We start from the raw sequence: 24,284 nt of genomic DNA, 5'->3' as shown, positions 1-24,284 counted from the left end.
ATTGTTATATTTTAGTTTATATTTAGTTTATATCACTTTTTTTCTTGTTCATTCTCAGCTTTTAATAAGAACGTTGGGCAGCATGTGTGTCTAAGATGTTGCGATTTGGCAAGACTGGTGCTTACTAGTTCCTCCACGACCACGTGTGTGTGTGTGTGTGTGTGTGTGTGTGTGTGTGTGGATGCACAAGCTAGGTATGCGACGTGTATGTATGTGTGCTAATGGTGTGAGTGTGTGTCTGAGTGTGTGTGAGGTCTGAGGTGTCATGTGACAGCTGTACAGGATGGCATTTCTTTGACACTAAAGAGTGTGAGCAGCTCTCCAGAATTTAAAATTCAGATTTCAGATTCGGTGCATATGTCGATACGGCAGTCACATCCGCACTGTGAGACTGCCCTTCCTTGCCAGGCAATCTGTTCATCTCCAGCCCTTCATTAGTTCTCATCTCTTCCCTCTCTCTCCTGGTCTCACACTTCTTTTAGCTACTTTGTAGTTGTACTTATTCTGATTATGTAGCAACTTTTTTTCCTCCTAAGCAGCACATTTAAGTGATTATTAAATGCTACATTCACAGTCTGATAGAGTTAATTATTTAAAAAAAAACAAAAAAAACAGTTGACTTAACACTTAGTATGTGTCTTGGTGAAAGCAAAGACAAAAAAACAAAAAGGTTAAATAGAGAGAAGAGGAACAGAGAGCACATTTTTTAAAGAACATTCAGACATTCCAACTTAATTTTGTTAAGGATCCACAATTTCACACACACCATGATTTTCCATATAATGTTTGTGTGAATGCAACTACAATGTTGACAGGAAATCCTGTAACAACCCTCATCAGCCAATCCCGGCTCAATGGAACAGTTTAACACACAGAACCGCTTTTCTCATGTCACCTCAGGGTACATGATTAACTCCCATTAAAAAGGTCTGTTGCCGATGGTTACCAATGTCGAGATGGTGACCCCACTGAATGTCTGTTGGTGCTGCGGTCTGGACACACACACACCCACACACACGTACATGTACGTTTCCATGTCTTATGGGGACTCTCCATAGGTGTAATGGTTTTTATACTGTACAAACTATAAGAGTTATTGCCTTACACCTACTCCTTGCAGGACATTTTCTGCATTTTTAGATAAAAAAACACACAAACAAATCTGTAAAATGTTTTTTTAAGTCTTTTAAATTACAGGAACGCAGGCAGAGGCAGTGTCCTCATAAACCACCTTTAAATTGTAATATCTCTGTCATGCCCATGTCATTAAACAGATTTTTGTCCTTGTAAACCACAAATACCAACACACGCACACACTAGTATAAAAGCATATAAATCCTAATATAGAAAAAAGTAATTCACAATAAATGCATTTTTTCTTCAGTGTTTAACCGTCTTTTTGGCTGCTATTGGTGGTGGTATATGTTTGGTAGTTTAGGAAGATCTCATACTGTGAGACTCCGCAAGAAAATACGTCAGCTTCTTTCTGGATTAATCACAACAAAAGCAGGTACAGAAAGGGAGGGAAAGAGAGTAAATGAAGCAACTCTCAGTGAATGATGTCATGAATATATTTAGGGGATTTGCTCTTAAACTATGACATGTATGTCAATGAATGCACATACATTTCAAAACATTTGAGATCTGTATTGTGCTTTATTTTCATTGCCACTCCAATATTAAAACAAGGATTTTATTTTTTGTTTTATTAATAATGCATCCTGAGATTATTGTATTGCATTATTTTACAGCACTGCATTTCACAAATCTATGTGTGAGCGTCTTTCATTGTATTTTTACTCTCTGTGTGGGCCTTTATTCACCTGACTTACCCAAGAGATTCTCTTTATCTAAAAAAAAAAAAAGGTTATTTCATTCAGCCGTCTGGCTTACAGCTTTGAATATAACTGGCTCCATCTTTCCCTCACAGAATTCATGCTTCGCTTCACTCCAATAAAAGCTGGGCCTGGCCTGCTGCAGAATGGACCCTAGTGACTGTTTGGAGGCTATTGAGAACGTTCTCCGTTTCATACAGTCCCACTTACAGCTCAACGTTTTCATTAATGGTGGTGAGCGCATTAACCCAGGCCAGCACCCAATTACTGCCAACAAGGGACTGATCCGTCTCAGAGCGCAATCTGAAAATGTTGTCATGCAAAAACAGAGCAGAAAAAGGGAGAATTAGAGAGAGGGAAGGAGGGGGTGGAGGAGAGGATGGAATTCTTTCATTAATTTAACACTCATTAAAGCTTGGGAGGTAGAGCTGATTTTAAGTCCATTAGTTCTGAATGCAGGTGACACTGACAGGACCTCTGAGATTCCTCAATCTGACCGAGTGGGGTGGCTGTTAAAAAAAAAAAAAGTCTTTTTTTTTTTTTCGTATACTCTTTCTTCCTCCCTATCTCTCCCTCTCCACGTCTCTGTCTTTCTCTCCCTGTAGGAAAATGTACCAAATCTCCATCCATATTTAATCACTGCCATCTGACATCACTTACGGGTTATGTTACAGAAATGTAGAAGTCAGGGTAGAGTTACATTAATATATAATCTAAAACAAAAAGACAAAATGCTTTGAAGTGTCTCAAGACAACGGTGTCCTTTTGAAGACCCTGTCAAAATTAGCGTGGGCCACCTGAGAAATTCTTCAGATATGTAAAAGTGATTATTGCGAATGGCAGTAAACTCCAGTTTGAGGCTGATCATCTATCACTGAGTGAGATGTAAATAACACCGGCCGTTGAATATTAAATATCGGAGATGTTTTACGGGTGTAAGTGTCACATGTTCGTGTGTTGAGTTTCATGACATGGCTCCTCGTGGAGCTGGGTGATAGCGCTGACTGATTTGAGTTATGTGGTGAAGAGAGAGGATAATCTTACCTGGGTCAGGCCTGCTTGCCTCCATGGTCAGGGAAGATGACACCTGTCTTGTGTCCGCACTGCTGCTGAGTGGAAGCGACTGGACCAAAATATAGCGCTGTAACGATACAAAGGCCTGCATTACCATACAGGCCACAAACCAGCAGTTGGAGATCACAGGCAGCGTTTATGTGACAGTGTCCAGCTACTAAATGACACACAGAATATTCTGTGAAAAAAAAAACAAACTACATGACATGTTTTTTATCACTGTTTGAGTCACTGTGGCAGTGGCTGCGTAAGTCTTGCCATCCACAGCACATGTTCATGGGCAAAATAGCATTATCATTTCCAGACTATCAGAAATGTTTTCATAGTAATGACAGCTCAAGGGTTGTATTTCACAGCAAATCTCTCAGAGGAACACTGACACCCACACGGCAAACTAAATAAACAGTGATAAAAAATCCCCATCACTGATAGCACAATAACACACATACAGTATTCACATACCGCAGACTCTCTCTCTCTCTCTCTCTCTCTCTCTCTCTCTCTTTCTCTCTTCATACGGTGAAATGAATGCCTCAGCAGATCTATATAACAGTAATTCAACAACATAATCAAATTGTTAGTGCAAATGCTGAGCATCCCATTCTCTTTCCGCTAGTTTCCACCACACACACATACACAGAGCAATCATACAGTGGACCACTGACCACAGGAGGCTTGGCCATTATAGTACAGCCATAACTAACCCTGATTAGAGCCGTATTGATGGTCTGTGACATGCAGTTTGCTAAAATATGCTGCCCGGTCAAATGGCTGCAATAATGAAGTATATGAGAATCACTAAGTTTACTCTGTTGTTTTAATATGGACGGATCGATTATCTAATAAAAAAAGCCAAAGGCCTCTAAGAGGTTTTAAACTACAGGGTGGACTCTGTTTCTGTTGGTAAGTAAGTGTTTTTGTGCTGCAGATGCAGAAAATACAAGTACTCTGGGAACAAGAACAAGTAAACCATCTCTTTAATTCTGGTTGTTCATTAATATTTCCTCTCTCTTCATGAAAGTCATTTTTTAAATATTTTACATCATAAAGACACGATCTTCTTTGTTGGTAAAATACTGCATATCTGACTACAATTCTTCTTTTTTTCAATCACTTCGATCCCTAACTGTAAAAAAATAAATAAAAAATCTTCATGGCTAATTTAAAATGGTTAAAACTAGGCTTTGGGCAATTAAAAATTAACCTGTGAGACAGAATATTTGTCATTCACGCCAGATGTCATGGTCACGTCTGGCCTGAGAGTATTATTATCATTCCTCCGTCTCATTTTAGCAAGACTTGGAGCAAACTCTTCACAAAAACATGTTTGGGTCAGTCACCCTGACGACCGCTGCGTCTCAATCAGTAACCCACAAAGCCTCTGTACAGGTGTTTTAAATCATAGCTCGGGTTAATTGTGGTGTACTGGAAAGATCCGCTGATATCAGTATGAATGTCTACAGGTTTTTTTCCAGGCCCATAATACAACACTGGAAACTTAATGGCTCCTGTGAGAGACTCCTAAAAAGAACTATCAGGGCCTGTATCTCTATTCCCACCATTCAGAGGTGACAGAGAGAGCTCAGTATCCATTTAGAGTACACGCATACATATTCATGCTGACAAGGTTTATTGCACTGCCTCATGGCCCTCATCGCAACAGGTTAATATTAAAACTCAGCCGTTACTCCTGAGACCACACAGAAGAGGAAAAAAGGAGAAAGAGATGGATTAAGAGGGAAAATACAGAAAGAAAACAAGACTAAACACATAGTGTGTGATAGGAAAAAAAAACCTACAACAACAACTCACAGATCTAATGCAAAGATTAAATTTTTTTTAAAGTGAGAGGAACGATTACTGATATGGGCTGAATGAAGCAAGTTTATTCATTCATACGTTTATTCGTTTAGCAAAGGTTTTTTTTTTATCAAATATGATTTACAAATATGATTAAAAAAAAAAACTAAATAATTTATATATAAGCTTTGTAAGCACAAAGCCCTGCAGTCAAAAATAAATAAATACATAAATAAATAAATAATTGGGTTAAAAAAAGAGTAAAAACCCAAAAGTGCTGTTTCTAAATTTGCTGTATTTCTTGGGTTTGAGTTTATCAAAATGTTCCTATAAATACGATGTATTCATTTTGTTACACTGAAAGCAGGTTGAGGCAATTTCCAAAATAATTAGGCAGTTTAAGCAGTATAATTGTTTTTACCAAACTTGTAACTAACAATAGGCTAATACAAATTATTATAATAATAATTTTGTATAATCATTTTATTTAGTATTATTGTATAACCTCATCCTTTTTGGTTAATAATAAATAAAATTCCATTAAATGTATTATTTGATATTTCCTACAAGTATACGATATCTCAAACAACAGAGCAGATGGTACTGAATTAAAGCAGGCGAGGAGGAATATTTTGTGTATACGTGAGCTATTTAAATGACTGTATCCCACAATCAATGAGGCTGATCACAGTGTATAGAAATGCATACACTTTTATGTACCTACGCTAGCGAATGTCATTTTCCCTTCTGTTGCGACAACAGTTGTCGTAGTACAGTAACTGGGAGGATAGGAGAGGAATGCGTGTCCCTACAGTGCATCTTAAGACACTTTGACGATGAGGAAACGTAATCTACAGGATGACATTAACGGAGGAGTGAGCATCTACCTGTCTTTGAGCCCCATGGCAGACAGTGCAGGCTAAGGTTACCGGCCCTCATTCTGATGGTGAAAGGAACACAATCAACCTACTTAATCTCCCACTGCTCTTAAAGGAAGAGGAAACCGATCTGGGCTCCATTCTACAGACAAACCACACAAGAGTACATGGGCTTCATCTTAAAATGGACCTACACATTAAATTACACTCAAGCACTGGAAGCACAGATGGCCTAAATGCAGCCCTTCTCTTCTTTTATTCACAAGGGAAAAAAGAAAGGAGGGAGAGATAGAGGGAACTGTTTTCATAACGGACAGTGTCACCACCCTCGCGGCCCTGAGACTCAGAGAGTGAGCTCTGAGCCCCTAAAATTTAAAGCATTAGCATCAGAATGAGGCTAAATACCCCTCCTGCAATAAAACCCCAACAAAAGAACTTCCAGCAATTTCAGCAGTGATGATAAACCCAAGCCTGAGACAGCCATCGCTCTGTGAGAGGACAAGACCTTACTGTACGCCCTCCCATCGTACTGCTGGAGGCTTCTGCAGGCATGAGTGCACTAATAAAGTACGCACCCAATGTCTGCCCACTGCCGCCTGGCTTTCAGGACCCCACAGTGAGAGTCCCACCTGTCTGTCTAAGGACAATGGCAGCTGTAATACAATATCTCTGTGTGTGTGTCACTGTGTGCCAGGAGAAAAGCTGAAGGAGTGGACAGATAAATGACTCGCACACTTGGACCGCAGCCAGGCCCCTGTCCCACCTCAAGAAACCATGTAGAGTGAACCTGTGGCCAGACCGAGCAGAAGACAGAGCCCTGATTCAGGATTTAGCGGGACAAAGATAGAGAAAGATACGGCCTATAGAAAGAGAATGAGATGGAAAGGGGGGGGCAGAAAGATTGAGAAAGTTGTGCTTTTTTACTGAATTGTTTTCATGGGTGACTTCACGCCCGCTCCGAATTCGGACTTAGGATGCAACGCTTTGTAAAAGCTGTACTAATGTACAGACTTCTTTCACTATATGTGTTTTAACTGGATTAAATGCAATGTTTTTTTCCACCCTGATCCACAAAAGTGGTCATTTCACAAAACTGATCATGAAGTCATCATAAAGAGTCATTTTAGATATTGTTTTTCCTATACAAATAAATGAATACATTTGTTTTTATTTTACTTGACTAAGAGTTTGTCTACAGCTTGTTTTCTACTTCAAACACATTTTATTTTGAATGGCACATGAAACACAAAATATTCGAAAAATGAATCACCTTAAATGGCCTTTTTTGTTGAAAATGAATAAATAAATAAAAAACATTTGATTTTTAACTAACTAAAATACAAAACATTCTAAAAACGAATGGCAGAATCAAAGGAGCCTTAAACCTCTTTTGCTGTTGTGACAAGAGAATTACCCTTTTTTTTATTATATTTAAAATATATATGAACAAAAATAATTTCATCAAACTGTTCCTGCAGTTGCAATTTTGTCTAAAAAGCATGTTTACTTTATTTCTGCAGCATTAAACAGTGCGCCAACTCATCTTTTCATCGCACGCCGCTCGAGAAGCTGCTTCTGGGCCGTTCTTGCAGTGTAAAGATGGCACATGTTGCCTTTGATTACTCTGCCATGATAACACAAACACACAAAGACAGGCTGAGAAATCTTCCTCCGTGTTTACTCTTTCAATCTAGAGGTCCTCTTTCAGCCAGCTGTGTACACGTCTCAGAGACTGAGACTCTTTCCTCAGGAAATCATGAACCATGAGAACAGAGGGCGGGAGTGAGTTAAGAAAAAGGGAGAAAATACTGGAGTAGTCAGGATGAAAGTGAGTATAAAGGACAACACTAATAACATAGACAACGAACGGATGAAAAACAAAATGAGCAGTGGATCCGCGAAGCACAAAAGACAGCGCTAATTGCCCTAATTGTATCCTTTGCTCCTGCACGGCCCACTACTGTCACACTCGCCTGTCACCTGGGAATGATTGACAGGTGGGCAGGTGTGACGCTGAGCAAGGGCTCGGTCGAGCAGCACTTCAATTGTCCCAAATGTGTCTTTGATCTCCCCTGCGTAGACCAAAAACACAGCAGGGAGTCACAGCCAGCCCTCGGGGCTAAAGCCAGCGCAGACAATGTGGAGCAGAGGTGGGTCCGTTACGTGAAGAGGTCGCACACTCTGTGGACAATTCCCCGAGGCTCGTACGCAGCGCCCAGTCCTGTCACATCCCATAACCTTCCTCTTTGATGAACCGAAAGCACGGCCACCTGCCTTATTATTCGCTCGCTCACGCCGCACCTCCATAACTGTACGCGTGGAATTAAATACGATCTATAATTACATTAGCCTTTTTTGAGCCTGCGTGTTCTTAACAAGATAAATCAGCATCTTAACAAGATAAATAGCATCAGTTCGGCGGAGGTATGTAAAGCCTCGTTATAATCTCGTTCTCTTCCACGTTCTGCCACTTTTGTATGTAACGCAGTAAATCGCAATTTCTCATAGAATGACGTACACATTATTTAATACAGTTAACAACAACAACCTAAAATAAAGTGATGCAGTGTGTGTTAGAAAATGACTAATGTCCTGAAGCATGAGCATAAGTACTAGAGTTCACTTGACATTGCTCAAGAAACAATAAAACAAGAAACCAAAAGGTGGAGATTTAGTTCCTTCACCTTTGTGTGTTATCAAAAAATGCATCACCTTATAAGCATTTATTAATATTGTTATTTTAATCATTTAATCCCCTGCATTCATTTCGTGTTATTGTTATAAGCAGATAACTTCTCATTTTGGTGCTGTCTTTTGCATGTACATGTACAAAATACTTTATAAACGTAGATGTTCACATATCATTTCTCAAATGGACGTGTCATACAGCTCATCCTCTGTGTGTGTGTGAGTGTGAGTGTGTGTGTGTGTGTGTGTTTTAATTAAATAAAAAGGCTATTCAATTTTTTGCTTCATGTAAATTTTTCGCTGCTAAATAAACAATTATAAGAAAATATTCAAATTCAGTTGAAATCAAATTATTATACATTATCCATATGTATTTGGGTTGACATAAATAAGAGGATAAATTACTCTGCATTGAATAATAATAATAAATTAGGTAGCCATACAACAAATTATAAATATGCGACTGCAGGCAGAGATCAATACATTAAGATGAACATTTCTTTTTTTTTCTTTTTTTTTTGTAGCTAACATCTCTTTAAATTTGTTATTTATTCATAGTGTATTTATTCTTTTTATAAGATAATAAATGAAAAGGAGGAACTATTACTGAAAAGTGGAAAATTACATGAATTAAAATACACTGAAGAACTGTTTTTCTTTCTTTTCATTATTATTAAATTGACCAGTCACCAATTATTATAATAATAATTATTATAATTATATGTATTATTATTATTTATAAAATAAAACCTAAGAATGAAGTAATTTAAAAATGCAATTTGGATTTTTCTGAATTATTCTGTATAGATATCCTGATGTTGACAGCATGACGTTATTTAATAACGTTTAACAATATCAACAAGGGCAAAACAAACAAACAAATAAATAATCATTAATAATAATAAAAAATAAATAAATAACAATGAAACAATTAGGTTCTCATAATTGTATTATATCCGATTTTAATTAAATGTAGCCGATAAATAGGTTTAAAATTCAAATCATATTAATAAATAAATAATTTCGTTATTCGTTTTGGAGCAGAGTTTAACGGGTGTGATTCAAATCACTTAAATGTCAAACGCCGATGATAAATGTCATAATTGAGAGATGGTTCTGTCAGCGGTGTCAAGAAACTGCGCGTGAAGAATCCGGAAGCTGAGGAGATGTTCAGACAAAGCGCCTGTCTCGCGGTGCTCAAAGTAAGCGCACAGATTGAGAGGGGCGGGGACCCTCTGCCGCTCCCGGACTGTTTGCAAGGGTCATTTAGCATAGCGATCTTGTAAATATTGGGGAATTTAGCCAGCTATAAAATCCGGGGAGGAGGCTGCATGGGGCGAGAGGATGCAAGCCTCGAATTAACAGATCCTGCGTTTCAGGAAGTGCAATGGTGTGTTAAATTAAATGCAGCTGGTGAAAAAGCAGGACGTATATTTTATTTTAAACGACGAAAGATTGATAGTTATTATTTTTTATTTTATTTGTATTTTTTAGAGGCCCACTATTCACCAGTAACGTTCGCTTTAGAGGGTTTTTCTATTTTAAAAGTGGCTGAATAATTAACAACAATCAGTATTAAAATTAGAACAACACGATACCCCGCTAACATTTAATCTGTGCTTTTGCTGGGGATGACAAAATCCCGTTATACCGTGTATCGTTCGCGCAGCGCAAAATTAATATTAAACGGGCCGATTCGTATTTTTATCGCTATAAAGTGCACGACATTTACAGTCCGGCGAAATCCAAAACCCCCCGGGCAGCACAGCCTGCCGAATGAAAGTAGCGCGTGATACCTATAGGCTACCACATAAAATACGTTCAGCTGAAAACCTATTAGCTCAGAGAAAACGGGTTAGCCTACATGAAAAGTTTTCCTTATGAGACAGGAACGGTGAACCGATCCATCTAAACAAACGCTGAAAGAAAGGGGCTTCTAAAACGATCGATTGTTTAATTAAAGATGCTGAAGCCTGTCAACCGGCAGAATGATGAACTCAGAAATGTGACTTACAGCGGAGCCGCATGTGTTTTAATGAAGCGCTCTGTAATTGCATTTGCATCCTGACGGACGCGGTCTGACACGTTGAAGTTAAATATGTAACCGACTTTGGATTAACATTTCACACGTTTAATGCACTCTGTCGGGAGAAGAAATCCATAGTCCATCAGACAAAGAATTTCTGCCAGAGCTAAAAACAGGATTATCGACTGGGCGAGCTCAACATTTTTTAAATGAAAAATACGCGTGTAATTTTAAATAGTTCAGAAATACAATGCAAATAAATCATCAAGACCCACACTTTCTTTTGGAAAACTGATGTATTTGATTATTAGAGTAAAGAATTACAGTATCGTAGTTGTTAGTAGGTATTAAACTGTAGAGAAACTGGGCCCTAAAAGATCTTCCAACTTTTCAAGAAAGTGCATGTAACAGTCCATATATATATATTTATATAATATTTATAAAAACACTATCATCATTTGTCCCCTGGCCGAGATGGACCTTGTCTTCGAGTAAGACTATGTACAATTGCTGTAAAGAAATTTGTCGCTCCACATCCGAAAACAAAAGAAAAAAGAAAAGAAAGAAAGAAACGTATAGGGCGCGTCAACACATGAAGTGCAGTAGATGTCAAACAAAGACGCTAGTACCTAGCAGCAGTTTGAAAGCCCGGCAAAACCTCAAAGATCACACAAGGCATTTTCCCCCTCCCATCCGTGAGTGTGTGGACCTCTTCATGTCGACATCTAACAACCGTTGATGCTTTTTATCGTGTAAGCACAAATAAAGAGTGAGAACTGAACGTAGTAAAAAGCAAAATGAAAATACTAAGGTCTAAATAAACAGCTGAGGTGAAAACTTTTTTTTTTTTTTTTTTTTTTTTTTTACTTTTTTTTTCTCTTTTTAACTTCTAAGACAGAGAGAAAAGGACTAACCTATGTCCCTGGATTTATGAAATGTTGATATTTCTCAGAGGAAAGTTTCTACACAGCTTGTAAACCATCTAGCACAGATAAGTGTACAGTATTTACAGCCTTACGTTGCACTTTTTAAGCTCTAAATCATTACATGAACATCAAGTTTTGTTAACACATACTACAGATAGAAAATAATTTAATGCCATGGTGAAGTCTTCTACCAAGAAAAGCTAAGTTTTCAAAAGCACACTTTAAAACACTCATACAGATTCACTCTGCTGATAAAACAGAAAATAACATAAAAACTAAGTAACTGTTAATATTTCCACTTGGTTTTTCGAGCAAGGTTATAATCACTAATAAATAAGCTCCATAAAACTATAACGTGTTGTACATTGTACAAAAAAAGCAAGTTCTTTTCAAACTCGTCTTCATAAAGTCTTAATGGCAAGCAAAAGCTGATAGTTTTTTTTTTCTTGCTTTTCATTCTTTCTTTCATGGACGCATATACGGGAGCATGTGTGTGTGTGCCAGCTTAAGAGTGTGTATTTGTTCATGAGCGCAACAAAAATGATTCTCTAGTTGGTCACAATCTCCTTGTCCTCCATGAAGCGTGTGAAGCGGAAGTGAGTCCCGTTCTCAGTGTTGGCCATTTTCTCTAGGCCAGCCAGAGCAGGATTGGGCTCAGAGTTATGCAGCTTTTCCATGCTGCCTGTCAAGCCTCCGATCGGAGAGCTGCCCCCGTTGCCCACACTCCCTGACAGCGGAGGGGGCAGGCCTCCATTCTGGATCACAGAGATCTCGTTGGTCTTCATGGCCAGGCCGTTAGAGAAAGCAGCAGCATACTGATTCCAGAAACTGGTTGGGTCTCCGTTTCCAGCCCTACCGGTTAGGTCCTTCTGGAAGAGTTCAGGGAACTTTACAGGGTTTGTGCCCAGGAAAGCCATGGGACCATCTACTGAAAGCCTGCGACCACGCCGTGCAGGAGCACTGTTCCACATGTGGGTTCCCATATGCACCTAGTGAGAAAGAGAGAGAAAAGGAAGTGGATTAAAGAGAATAAAAAACAAAGGAGCAGCTGAGCTACAATGTTTAAAATTTGGAAACATTAAAATGAATAACACGTGAGGTGATGCAATGGAAAAAGAGGGCCAGTATAATAATTAGTATTAAAATAGGCCCACTGGAAGCAGCATTTGTCTAATTATTAAAACAAGGTTAAAATGTTGTAACGTTCACTCAGTGAGAATGGTGGTCTGCATATAAAACAAAGGGCCTGTGGTAGACGTGTGTTCTGAGAAAATTGCACTGTCCACTTTCATTGTGCTGGACAGTATTGTATCTGACAGTTGCCCCCAGTTCACCCTTGAAGCATGCAATACATTCAGGGAAAAAAAATAACCTTTTTTAATTGTTGCAACCCTTAGTGTAGCACTGAACATATGAGGTGTACATTTTCTCATCTTAATGCTACTTTTGCTATTTACTAATCTTTTCAAACTGATAGTGTTTAATCCATTGCAAATGCATTATTCATAAAAGAAAATGCAGTGAAATCAGACATCAGAAAATTAATTTTCAATTTCATACTTTACTAAAACAGTACGTACTTATTTATTCAGAGAGAAAATGTATAGTTTGATATTTAAATTTCTTCCTGAAAATTATGCCTATTGCGAGTCACATTTCACACATTCCACAGTGCAATCACATATCCATATAAAACTCCCCGGATTCTGTTTATCTGTGTTCTTGGCCTTTTTTTTTTTTATTGCGATCAAAGACAAACTCTGGAAAAATAGTGAGCATGCCACTGCTAAGGGTGGTTGCTGCTGGTAACTGTGGTTAAAGCCTGTTAAGTGAAGCATTCTTGGCTTTGTTCCATCAATTTAAAGCTCAAGTTTTAGCCCAATATTTATATTAATTGGATGACTCAACATTTCCACTTCCTCTTTATCGTTTCTGTATACTTTTTTTTTTATAATGGTATACTTTCTGTGTAATATTTTATGCGTGCTTGTGCTTTTCACTTTTCCCCCCTTATTATTCACACAGCATTCTACTTATTTTCCCTCATCAATACTTGTTTATGCGGTCAATACCTATTTTGGCTGGCTTTTCACAAACATGAATAGCAAAATAACATCAAGTAAAAAGTTCAAATAACGTATTTCATAAAAACAGAGAAAATAATTTTCGGCGTATATAAAGCAGTAATTACCTTGAGATTTCCTTTGGTGGTAAATGCTCGTCCACAGATGGTGCAAGCAAAGGGCTTCTCTCCTGTATGGGTTCTCTCATGGATTTGCAGGGCACTGGAAGAGGAAAATGTCTTCCCACAAGTGGTACAGTAGTGCTGCTTAGGCGTCCTCCGTGGTGGGGCGGCTGAAAGTACTGGAGAGGTGGAAGCAGATGAGGTCACCAGTGCTGGAGCCAATTCTTTTACTTCAGGTTGAAGGCCATGCAGAAAGCCGTTGACTTCAGTTTTCATCATTGAGGACAAAGGTCCAACAGATAGAAGCGATGGAGTTGGACTGGAGGCAAGACTGGTGTTAGGCTCAAAGAGCTGGGAGGGCAAATCTCGCATCTGGTGGGTCAGCATATGTTGCTTCAAGTTTCCCTTGGTGGAAAAGCCCCGGTTGCATACTGTGCAAATGAACGGTCTTTCTTTGGTATGGCTTCGATAATGGATGTCCAAGGCACTCTGGCAGGCAAACGTTTTGCCACAGATGTCACATGCTGTATTCTTCAGGGTGCCTCGCTCACGGAAGGGGAAAAGCAAACTAAGAGGATCTTTTGATGAGTTAATTGAAGTAAGATCCAGAGCTCCAGGACTGTGAGAATGAGACTGCATGAGACCCGCACTAATGTGGTCCAATGACAATGCCCTCTGCTGCCGGTCCTCCATACTAGGAGACTTCTGCTGTAGGATAGTACCATTAGAGGGTGATGGAGCTTGCATGGAAGAGGTAGATTCAGAGACAGCTGGACTTCCGGCACTTTGGCTTTCGATGTCGCCTCCAAGAGAAGAGGAGTCATTTGTGAGTCTGTCTCCTTCCATTACTCCGTTCTCCATTAATTTCCCTTGGTCATAATGCACTTCCTCATCTGCTCCCTGGTTGGCACTCCTCTCCTGGCTCTCCATGCCTAATGACTCATGTGGAGTAGGGGATGAACAGAGGCTGTCTTGAGATGCATCAACTGACTTTGGTGTGTCTGGAATGCTGCTGTCGGGTCCATCCTCGATTCCTTCCATGTTTTCATCAGAGAAGTTGTCAAGATCATCAAAGTTCCTCTCATCGAATGAGCCAGCATCGGAGCCCATGGATTCTGGATAGTTGTCAGGAAGAGGGGTGTTTGGGATCTGACCACCCATGTGCATGCGAATGTGCTGCTGAAGTACCACAGCGTTTGTGAACTTCTTCTGGCAAATGGGACAAGAATGCTGGACCCTCAGTGGTGGCATAGCTCGATGGACGCTGTAATGAGTCTTGAGGTTGCCCTTGGTGGTAAAGGCACGACCACACACTTTACATTTGAAAGGCCTCTCCCCGGTATGTGTGCGGTAGTGCATTTTGAGCGCACTCTGGCAGCTAAGAACACGGTGGCAGATAACACACTCATTGGGGTCTGTCACTTTCCTGTCGATGTTCTCAACGAGCTGCTGAAGCTTAGATGTTTCTGAACCTTGAAGAGGATCGAGGAGACCTCCAAAAGGAAACTTAGCTTTGAACTGTTCTGACATCAGGGGCATGAGTGGGTTAGTGGCCATTGGAGGGCTATTGGAGGTTGTGTACTCAATGGTACCCTCCACTGCAGAGCTCATGTTTGTCATTAGACTGGATGAACGGTTGTTTTCTTCAACTTTTTCATTTGAGGTAGGCAGGGTTGTGCTCTCCCCTTCTTCCAACACATTGTTTGTGTTCTTCATGGGTGCATCAGCAGGACCTGAGTCGCTTTTAGCAGAATGAGAAGGGCTGCTTATAGCCACTGAGCTATTCTCTTCCTTCTTGATGAATGGAGGCAGGCTTGGTATAGTTGGTGGAAGTAACATGCCAACAGAAGATGTCAGAGTAGACAGAACAGGTTTACTATCGAGCCAGCTAGTCACTGGCTTCTCAGGAGGCATAGACATACCATAGGGAATGCCAGTACTCGTAGGAATATTGTCTAGATGCTCTGGGACAGGATATGGGTTCATCTGAATGTGTGGATACTTCTCTTTATGACGTTGAAAATGAACCTTCAAGTTACCTCGGGTGGAAAAGCGGTTGCCACATATGTTGCATTTGTATGGCCTCTCACCTGTGTGAGAACGTAAGTGAATCTGTAAAGCACTGTCACTACCAAACACCTTCCCACAAAACCTGCACTTATGCTTGAAAAACGTATCCTCAGAGCTACTTTTCGGTTCAAAAGAAGAGACGTTAGGTGGCTTGCCTTTTCTTTGCTGAGCAAGCGCTGCCAGTGAGTTGAGATCCTCAACTGTGGTACTGGCACTGGGCAGTGCACTGGAAAATATTGGGTTGCCTGGTGGGGGCTGAGGTAGAAGGGTATTAGCCACAGGATTCAATAGGCTTCCCATTGCAAAGGCTGGTGTGGACGACTTTGCAAGTGATGGATTTCCCAATTGAGGATGCAAGCTTCCCGCATTACCTGGTCTCTTCTCTGAAGGTGGGGCATTAACTGTAGCTGGCCCTGCTGCTCCAAGGTTTTGAGATGACTCTCCCACACTGGAATTGTTCTGAGGTAGCTGCACAACATTAGCCATCTGTTTCAAACTGCTAATGCTTGCAGACTGGCTGGCTATGCTTTGTGCTAACCCTGCAGCAGCTGCCAACTGTTGAGACAAATGGGAACTAAGAGTGGTTAGTGGACTAGTACCTGAACCTAAAGTCACAGGGGAAGAACTAGGTGGTGCTTGGAGCTCGGGTGACTGTGAGGCTAGCAGAAGAATCTGGTGACGAATCTGCTCAATGAGCTGTAGTTGATGGATCTGCTGCTGCTGTAGGGCCAAAAGCTGCTCCATAAGGGCTGGCACAGCCACCCTTTGCCCTCCCGCTGCTCTGGTCTCTTGAGAGAACTGTGCCACAGCCACTTTGGTGCTCTGTAGGTTTTCAATAATGACGTTGCTGTTGATCATGGAAAAATTACCCAGCTCAGTCAGGTTACCCAGCTGAGGTAGTGAGGCAGAGATGACAGAGCTCCCCAGATTGGACCCAGTGCTGCCCAGAGCTCCATGGCTGCTTCCAACACAACTGAGCGGGCTGCCACCTGCCATACGTCCACTTCCATCATTATGTGGTGCAGAGACTCCTGACATCTCAGTGTCCATGGCCTCCTCTTTGTCAAGTACGTTCTGCTCCAAAAGGTCGGTCAACTCTGCTTGATCTGTGTTATTAGTTGTATCATTCATCTGCTCATCAGGATTATGAGGAGAGCAGCCTGGGGAGAAGGTTCCGGAAGGAGACACTGGATTTTCATTCACAATTAGAACTAATTGATTCTTAGTGCAATTCTTCTGGTGTTGTTCAAGATCCGATAGTTCAAAGAACTCTGCGCAACATCTGCTGCAGACATGGGCACCCGAGTCTTTACAGGGGGAGTCGTCCGGGTTGGTCTCTGTGTCCCCTGCAGAAGAAAATAAGAGGGGGGAACAGGGGGATTAGTGATTAGAGATGTTTTGTATCTGAAGAAGCAGCTTTATCTGTTCAAATTCTTTTGTTGTTAATCTTCTGTTAATCAGTTTAATGCTTATCCCTCTCATACGTTCAAAAAACAACCATCAAAAAAGAAACAAATACCAAATCACACCAAGAAAAGGACCTCCACACTATATAGAGCTATGATGAAATAGGATAAGAAAAGAGACAAAATCAATAGCACTTTTACAATATTGCTTAAAAGTGATCTTTGAAGATGTGTATCAAAGTCCCATCAATTCAACCACCTTAGGTAATCATTTTCTTCAGATAATCCATCAAAACATAAAAATACTATGAACTGAGAACAATGGGCCCTAATGAAATTTCATAGAAGACCATTGATTTCCAATATTTCATACTCCTCAATGTCTACATGTCCACTAGGCACAAATCAACCATTTGAAGGACTTATTAGACTTTCAATTTGCTGTCAACTTTGCTCATTTTCAACCAACTGCAGGCATCTTGGACAGGTTATCCCTGTCACTAAACTAATTTGTATCCAGTCAGCCTGCAATCAGGATCTGACAGGAACAAGTAAGCCTTTGGCATTCAGATTGCTACGCACTCTACAGGAGCAGAGAAATTCACTCATACCAGGCTAAGCATGAATGAAGTAATTGCGTGATCATCTTAACACACAGAGAGTTGTTTTCAATGAATTTGAATGCTAAATAATTATTTAATCAGTAGGAACATTTTAGGAGATTGTTTATGCAGCATTATCAATGAAAGCATTAAAATGCAAACAAATAAATACAAAAATACATAAATATAAAAAATAAATAATTTCTGGATATTCGGCTAAACGAGAAACTCTTTGGTTGATTAAACAGGTGTAAGTTTAAGCGTACAATAATAATATCACATGCCAGAACACGTGCTGAATTTTTATTTAATTTATACAGTTGAACAGGTTGGGACTTTTTCTTCAAAATGAACCATAAGCATTTGCAAAAGAAAGCGAGAAAAACTGTTCAGTTCCCTCCCTCCCGGCCCTTTTAGGGCTGTGGCCTTTCTCCAGTTTCCTCATTCTTTCTCACCCCACCTCCTCTCTTTTTGTCCCTCAAAAATCATGCTGTTTAACATACAAGTTGATTTACAAATTGCAATTCTCTATGAGTCCCACTCATTGTGGGGCTTCGCTCTCAACATTTTCATCATCGTGGAGATTCATTTGCAAATGAAACCCCTGCAAGAAGTGTGTCCCAGCCCTGTGGAGAGACAGGATGGCTCCCCATTGTTCCCCAGCATGGGAGTGTCAGAGCAGGGGAGAGGGGCGAGGGCCCAGCCTGCTCATCACGGCTGGCTCTAAAGCAGATCCTGTTTAATTCAGGGATTATCTTCCCCCTGTGTCTCTCTGAGCTGGAACATCAGATAACGTTAAAGTTGCCATGACAGTAAAGCCGTGTCTCACACAAACGATGTGTTGCCCAGACGGGAAAAAGTCAACTTTTTTGATGAAAAAGTTTTAATATTAAAACTCTGTTGAGGTGAGGCTAATGAAAGGGAAAGAAAGCGTGAATGTAGTGTGGGGGTAGTTAAGAAGATCGCTTGAGTAAAAATGAAGGATTGATGCGTGAAGCATATCATACTGCTTATTAGAAAAACATTTTTTAAATATAATATAATATACTGTAACTGTATAATAATATTTATATGATATTATTTTAAATAATAACAACAATAATGCACACTAACCATCGCTTTATGTTTACAGACATAACGTAATGACACTTCAGCTAAAAAATTGAACAACTTAAATTTATTCAGTGCAACCTGTTGAAAATCTGCAAATTGTAGTCACTTCATCTGATAACAAAATAAATAAATAAACAATAATATCTTTGTTCCTCTTCCTCAGTAAATATGTACCGCAAGAGACTTAATAAAATATGAACAACAGCAATAGTCTTTGAAAAGAATAATAATAAAAAAAACTGAGAGGGGAAAACAATGTAACTTTTGAATATGCTTTGTTATCCTTGCATCACTTAACTACCTATAATTATTAATTTGATTATAATAGTCAGAGATTTAAATAACGCCTTGTTTTCTTAGAAAAAAATATTATTCTAGAATATTGACATTGACATGATGATGAAATAAAAATCTTATGGCACATCTGTCCAAAGAGATTTTGACACATCCTCTGACCTGTAAATAAAGCATGCGCTTCTTCTGCATGTATACGCTGACACAAATTTTTAAAAAATTAAGGAATTATAAAAAATAATAAATCTGTGTGACCGTAATAAATAAATAAATAAAATAGCATTTGAACAAATACATGAATAAATTAGCATTTTAAATTATTATTCTCAATCTGAAAAAACAAACTAAGATAAGCAACTAAAAAGCATTATTAGTTCAGAGTTCAAACGGCAATTTGTAATGGGCAGCTTGCAGAGACAGATGTGTGTCTATACGTAGTCACTCTAGTACGTTCCAAGTACATGGAGAGCAAGAAACAACGCTAGATTGTGAAAGCTATTTTACACTGTGCACGGCTGTGTGCTGAGCTGTAGATTAGTGAGGCAGAGCTAGTTTGGATGAGAACCGTTCTATACAGTGTGATGGCTTTGGGTCATCGTCAGCATGCTACAGAGCAGGTCAGAGATCTCATCCCAAGCAATTCAAGAAAGAAAAAAAGAGAGAATTGGTGATGTGGTAAGTAAAAAAAAAAAAAAAAGAATGACTAGAAAAAAGAGAGGATAAACAAACATGAGAATAATTTGTAATGTCTACGTTACTTTTCTCAGCTGCAGGCGCCTTGCTAGTTGTGACTTCGAAGAGTGAGTTACCGTTCACTCAGAACCTCCTTGTGTGTCCCTTACTATCTTCCACCCGCCCTCAACTTTCCTGCTTTCCCTCGGCGTCCCTCCCTCACTTTCTCTCTCAAGCCATAGAAAACTTCCTACTGAACACTAGATGGTGTGCCTGGGAAAGGCTTCTCTGCTGGTCACCGAGCCCTCATCCTTAATTCTTAAGACTTGCCCTTAAAGGACGAGTGTGAGAGGAGTTGAGAATAAAAAAAAAAAAAGAAGTAAAAAAAATCAGACCGTGAAGCCACTTGCGAAACTTTCGAAATGACAAGATACAAGATCCTTGTTGTTTGCGATGCTTGTGTGCGTTTTGGAGGCGGGGGGGGGGACTCCCTCACAATCTCTCTGGGTGGGTATGTGGCAAATTTGCCGAGGTGAAAGGGGAAAGCAGCCACATTGATCTCAATCCACATCACCCCCCACATCCTCAACCACACACACACACACACACACACACACACACAGCATCTCAGAAAAAAAAGTAAGAGTCCCTGTTTGGCTGGCTATAGCACAGCATGGTGGAGGTCAGAGACATGGTACACATGAACAAACCGTGACCTGATCTCTCCTCGCCTCCCCACAGAGGAAGCCTGGCAAAGGTTAAAAAAGCTCTACATCCCACCCTCAGTGACAGGCCAACAGGGACAGACTCCTCACCTCAGTCTAGCCGTAATGCTGCTTTCTAATACCTCACACAGGCCGCAAAGCATAGGGGGGAAATTAGCCTCTCCGCTTTTCTCGGGTGAGAAGACACTAAGGAAGTTTATCTGTGTTTATCAAGAGCTGGTTTACACCAAAGGTTAAGGAAAAAAGTTACCAAGCGACGCTTAAGTCGTGAAGACAGCCATGCTTTTCTGAACCGACATAGCCTACAGGTTATGCCTTTGCCTCTTGCTTTGAATGAGCTGTATTTGGCGAAAATGTGAACTCGGTCAGCTGACGGCGGTTGACAAACACTGCCATTCACTTCTTTATTAAATTGAAAAGGGAACGTCCAGCTATGCCACGATTTTGGAAATCTGTTTTCTTTTCCGTTTCTGAAATTCTAGCAGTAATCACATAAAATTTACCTATGAATGCCCTTCGCACGTCAGCCGCCAAACAACCGCTTATGTAAATCTGGGCCTGCTCTCCTATTAATTTTTAATAACAACGAGCTGATTTCTGTATATCTACGTTCTCTAAAAAATAAAAGGGTATACGCTTTGTTATAATAAAGGCATTTACTTAAGTGTTGCATCTCAACCGGAAAAAAAAAAACAAAACAAAAAAAAACACATGACACAACAAGCATAAAAAACGATCATCACTGATATATATATTTTATCTTCTTATAACCAAACATAAACACGTCGTTAGTTTAAAGATCGCCTGTGAAACTGAAGTTAGGACATCTAAAAGCAACTGGTGTCTATAGCGGCCCATGATCTGTAACGAAATCAGTTTGGTTTTATTTTATTTACAACCTCAGAAATCAAACGAATTAACTTAAAGAGGAGGAGCGTGAAATAACGCTATATTAAAGAGCTAATAGTCGTGTTGTGCCAGTAATTAATGTTTCTGTATGTAGGCTATCTAACACGAAGATTACCGCGGAACGGTCGTTAAATGAACGGTGTGTTATATTTCTATAGCCTACTAACTTTCCCTTTTGCATTAACGGCATAAGTAGGTCACTTCTGTTAATTCGTCACATGTTCCGCGGCGGAATATTGAAGATGGATTTGACTAAAAGCTGAATGAAAAATAAATTCACGAAAATCATTTGGATCCAGTTTCGATATGAAACAAAATCCTTTACCTCTTCAAAGGTCCCATTCTAATCAGAAACACGATAGCCTACAAAACGCTGAGTTAAGCAAGAGATAGGACAGTTCCTCCGAAAAAAAAAACCCTCGTTGAAGTAAGACACTTTAGTGATCAGAATGTTCAGCATGCCCTTTAAATTCTTTTTATAGCTCGTTGGGACTTGAGACGGCCTTTGATAAATGCAGTTTAAAAGTAGTTAAACAAGAATAGGCTTAAAATGTGCAGCTACTAAACCCAGTAGCTGCCTGCCTGACTCCGAAAACAGAAACGTTCAAACTATTAAATTAAAACACGACATTCAGCAGGAGAGCATTTAGGGGAAAAATTAGAATGTGTCGTTATTTTGCACGTTCAAAGAAAATAATAATTTTTACAATACGTTCGTTTGTGAATGTTTCGCACCCTTATTTGTTTCTCGAACAACGCGTAGTAAATGTAGGTTTTAAAAAGCTGACAAGGCGCTGCACGAAAGATGAGTTTAGTCACGGTGCGGGACGGTGTGTGTCGGAAACTAGCTGCATGGCACGGGCTGCCAGCGATATCTTGATCGTAAAACCCAATTAAAACCAAACGAACGAGACTGCACACTGGTGTACGCTTTCGATACCCGTCCGTCGCGTAAGAAGGCATAGCGAAATTAACGCGACCCCGAAAGTTTCAATTATATAAGTGTGAAGTCATAATGGAAAAGCTCGATTACACGAGATTATGCGACTTCGTTGTCCGACCGCCCGCAACTGCACGCTGCTCGGCTTGCTTGCGCTCACTCTTTACATATTACAGTTTCATAAGAGTTGGAAATACTGGCAGGGGGGGTATTTTTAAGAGAAGTTTCGCCGACGTCCCCTTCACCTTTAAGGTCGCGTGACATAATTGTCGATAACGGAGTGAGATAGGCACAGCTGGTCGCTCGCGCAGCACGATATAAAACTACGTATTAAAAGAATCGCTGGATATTAATGCGTTTGATATGGTTTCTCGTCTGGGTTTGGGCGCTGCTGAAATCTAGAGATGCAATATCCTACAGAAGAGGGAGGTGGGGGGGAAAAGCTGAAACCATGCGAATCCCCACTTGTGTGGGCAACTTAAACGGGCCAGAACAAAACTAATTCTACGAGCTTAAACTTTCACAAGAGAACGCTGGTAGATGCTTATTTTTTTGTTTGTTTAAACTTTAATAAACGGCTGAAACGAAACGCGAACTTCCCCTATATTAGACTACACTTTCTTTCGTAAGTCAGCTTGAGACCAACTTTAAAAAAATATCAAATAAATAACACGCGAGAACGGTATGAAGGGATTGGTAAAAGAATCACTCGGACCTAGATGAAACGTGTTTTTGCTACGGCGCAAAGTGATAGTTTCGAGCGGTGTAAAACTTTTCGGCTGTGGCTCAATAGAGCTCTTCGGTAGCACGAATACATGTAAATGTAACAATTCATTGTCCGAGTTTTTTAAAAAAGCACGCTAAATACGTTAAAACCAAAATAACCCAAATAAAAGTATAAATCGCTTTTGAAAAAAAAAAAAAAAAAAAAAAAAAAAAAAAAAAAAGTGCAGCGCGACTTTACGTGTGTAATAAGGGCTTGAACTCACCATTGTGCTCGGTTAGGACCAGCTGCGAGTCGGACTGGAAATGCTGCGGCTTCGCTTGTTTCCTCCGCGACATGCTGGCTCACGCATCAGCCACGAAAGAATAAAAAATTACTATCAAATCTGCTCAAAATTACGGAAATCGAGCCCATCCACCGCGCATGTGTCCTGTTATGATTATCAATAATGCCTCGCGATTAATCATGGGAGGGGGCGGAGGGGGTCCTCTGAAAGGCGATTGGCACCTTGCCAGCCCCCTATTCAAATGAAGTCTCTTTAATCAATTAGCCGCTGATTTGCTGGGGACTCTTGTCTCTCTCGCTGCTCCCACCCAATGAGTTGATCCGTGTGGAAGAAAGGCTGGATTTTCCAACTCCCTTTAGATACAGTTTAACCCTTCTTAGCAACCATCTGGTGGCTACGTTAGAGCTTAACTTGGCCACTACAGGAATGTCAATTTCTCTTTCGAAAGACCGACCGCGTCTCTCGATCTCGCCGGGCATCAAACTGGTGCTCAAAAGTTGCAATTCACCACAAAGTGTCCGGACGGCCAAACTCTCAGCCAAAGGTCTTCCACAGCCTTTTCCGCAGCTTGACGTTTCAGAGCGTATCGCGTATCCTCGTTTGTGACTGGCATTAAAGTTGTTGTAATTCAGCCCCTGGATGATTGCAAAGCGCACCGTTTCTAACCAAGTCCTTCTTCTTTCCCCAAGGCAGCGGCGTTAAAAGTAGGTCGGTCAACGGAGTTTCGTGCGTAATGGCAACTATCGGCGTCTCGAAAGTCCAAAGAATGTATCAAATGTCCCAAATCAGATTCATCTGATTATTGCCGAACGGGATCAGTAACACGTTTTCATCACACGCCGCATTCAGCGAACAAACAAACTTTAAGGGCCCATGCAGAACGGTGAGAAATCCTCAGCCCCGCCTCTCTGTTATTCTATTGGTCGCCGCTCTGTTCTATCATAACTCGCGCGCCGTGTCCCTCTCAGTCTCGCGCCCACCTCTCCTTCCCACTCTCACTCTCTCACCGCGCGACGGAGAGACAGATGAAGCGCTCGAGCTTCACGGCGAACCGCCTCGGCTGCGCGAACACGCGTCCCGTCTGAGCCTGTTTGAAAATTATTTCGCGAATCAATTTTAGCTCTTTATCTT

The 24,284-nt window shown here is 40.4% G+C and overlaps 1 protein-coding gene across 1 annotated transcript; it reads right to left on the bottom strand.

The window, feature by feature from the left end:
- Nucleotides 1-11,215: 11,215 nt before the first annotated feature.
- On the bottom strand, nt 11,216-24,014 carry sall1a (spalt-like transcription factor 1a). The gene is made up of 3 exons (XM_043244519.1): nt 23,133-24,014; nt 13,419-16,828; nt 11,216-12,216 (listed from the first exon to the last, which is right to left on the bottom strand). Exons 1-3 carry the CDS (start codon nt 23,203-23,205, stop codon nt 11,776-11,778), a joined length of 3,924 nt encoding a protein of 1,307 aa, XP_043100454.1. The 5' UTR covers nt 23,206-24,014; the 3' UTR covers nt 11,216-11,775.
- Between the last annotated feature and the right edge of the window lie 270 nt (nt 24,015-24,284).

Source organism: Puntigrus tetrazona, chromosome 7 (genome assembly GCF_018831695.1).
Source record: "Puntigrus tetrazona isolate hp1 chromosome 7, ASM1883169v1, whole genome shotgun sequence".
Classification (NCBI taxonomy): Eukaryota; Metazoa; Chordata; class Actinopteri; order Cypriniformes; family Cyprinidae; genus Puntigrus; species Puntigrus tetrazona.
This window is presented reverse-complemented; position numbering and strand designations above follow the sequence as displayed.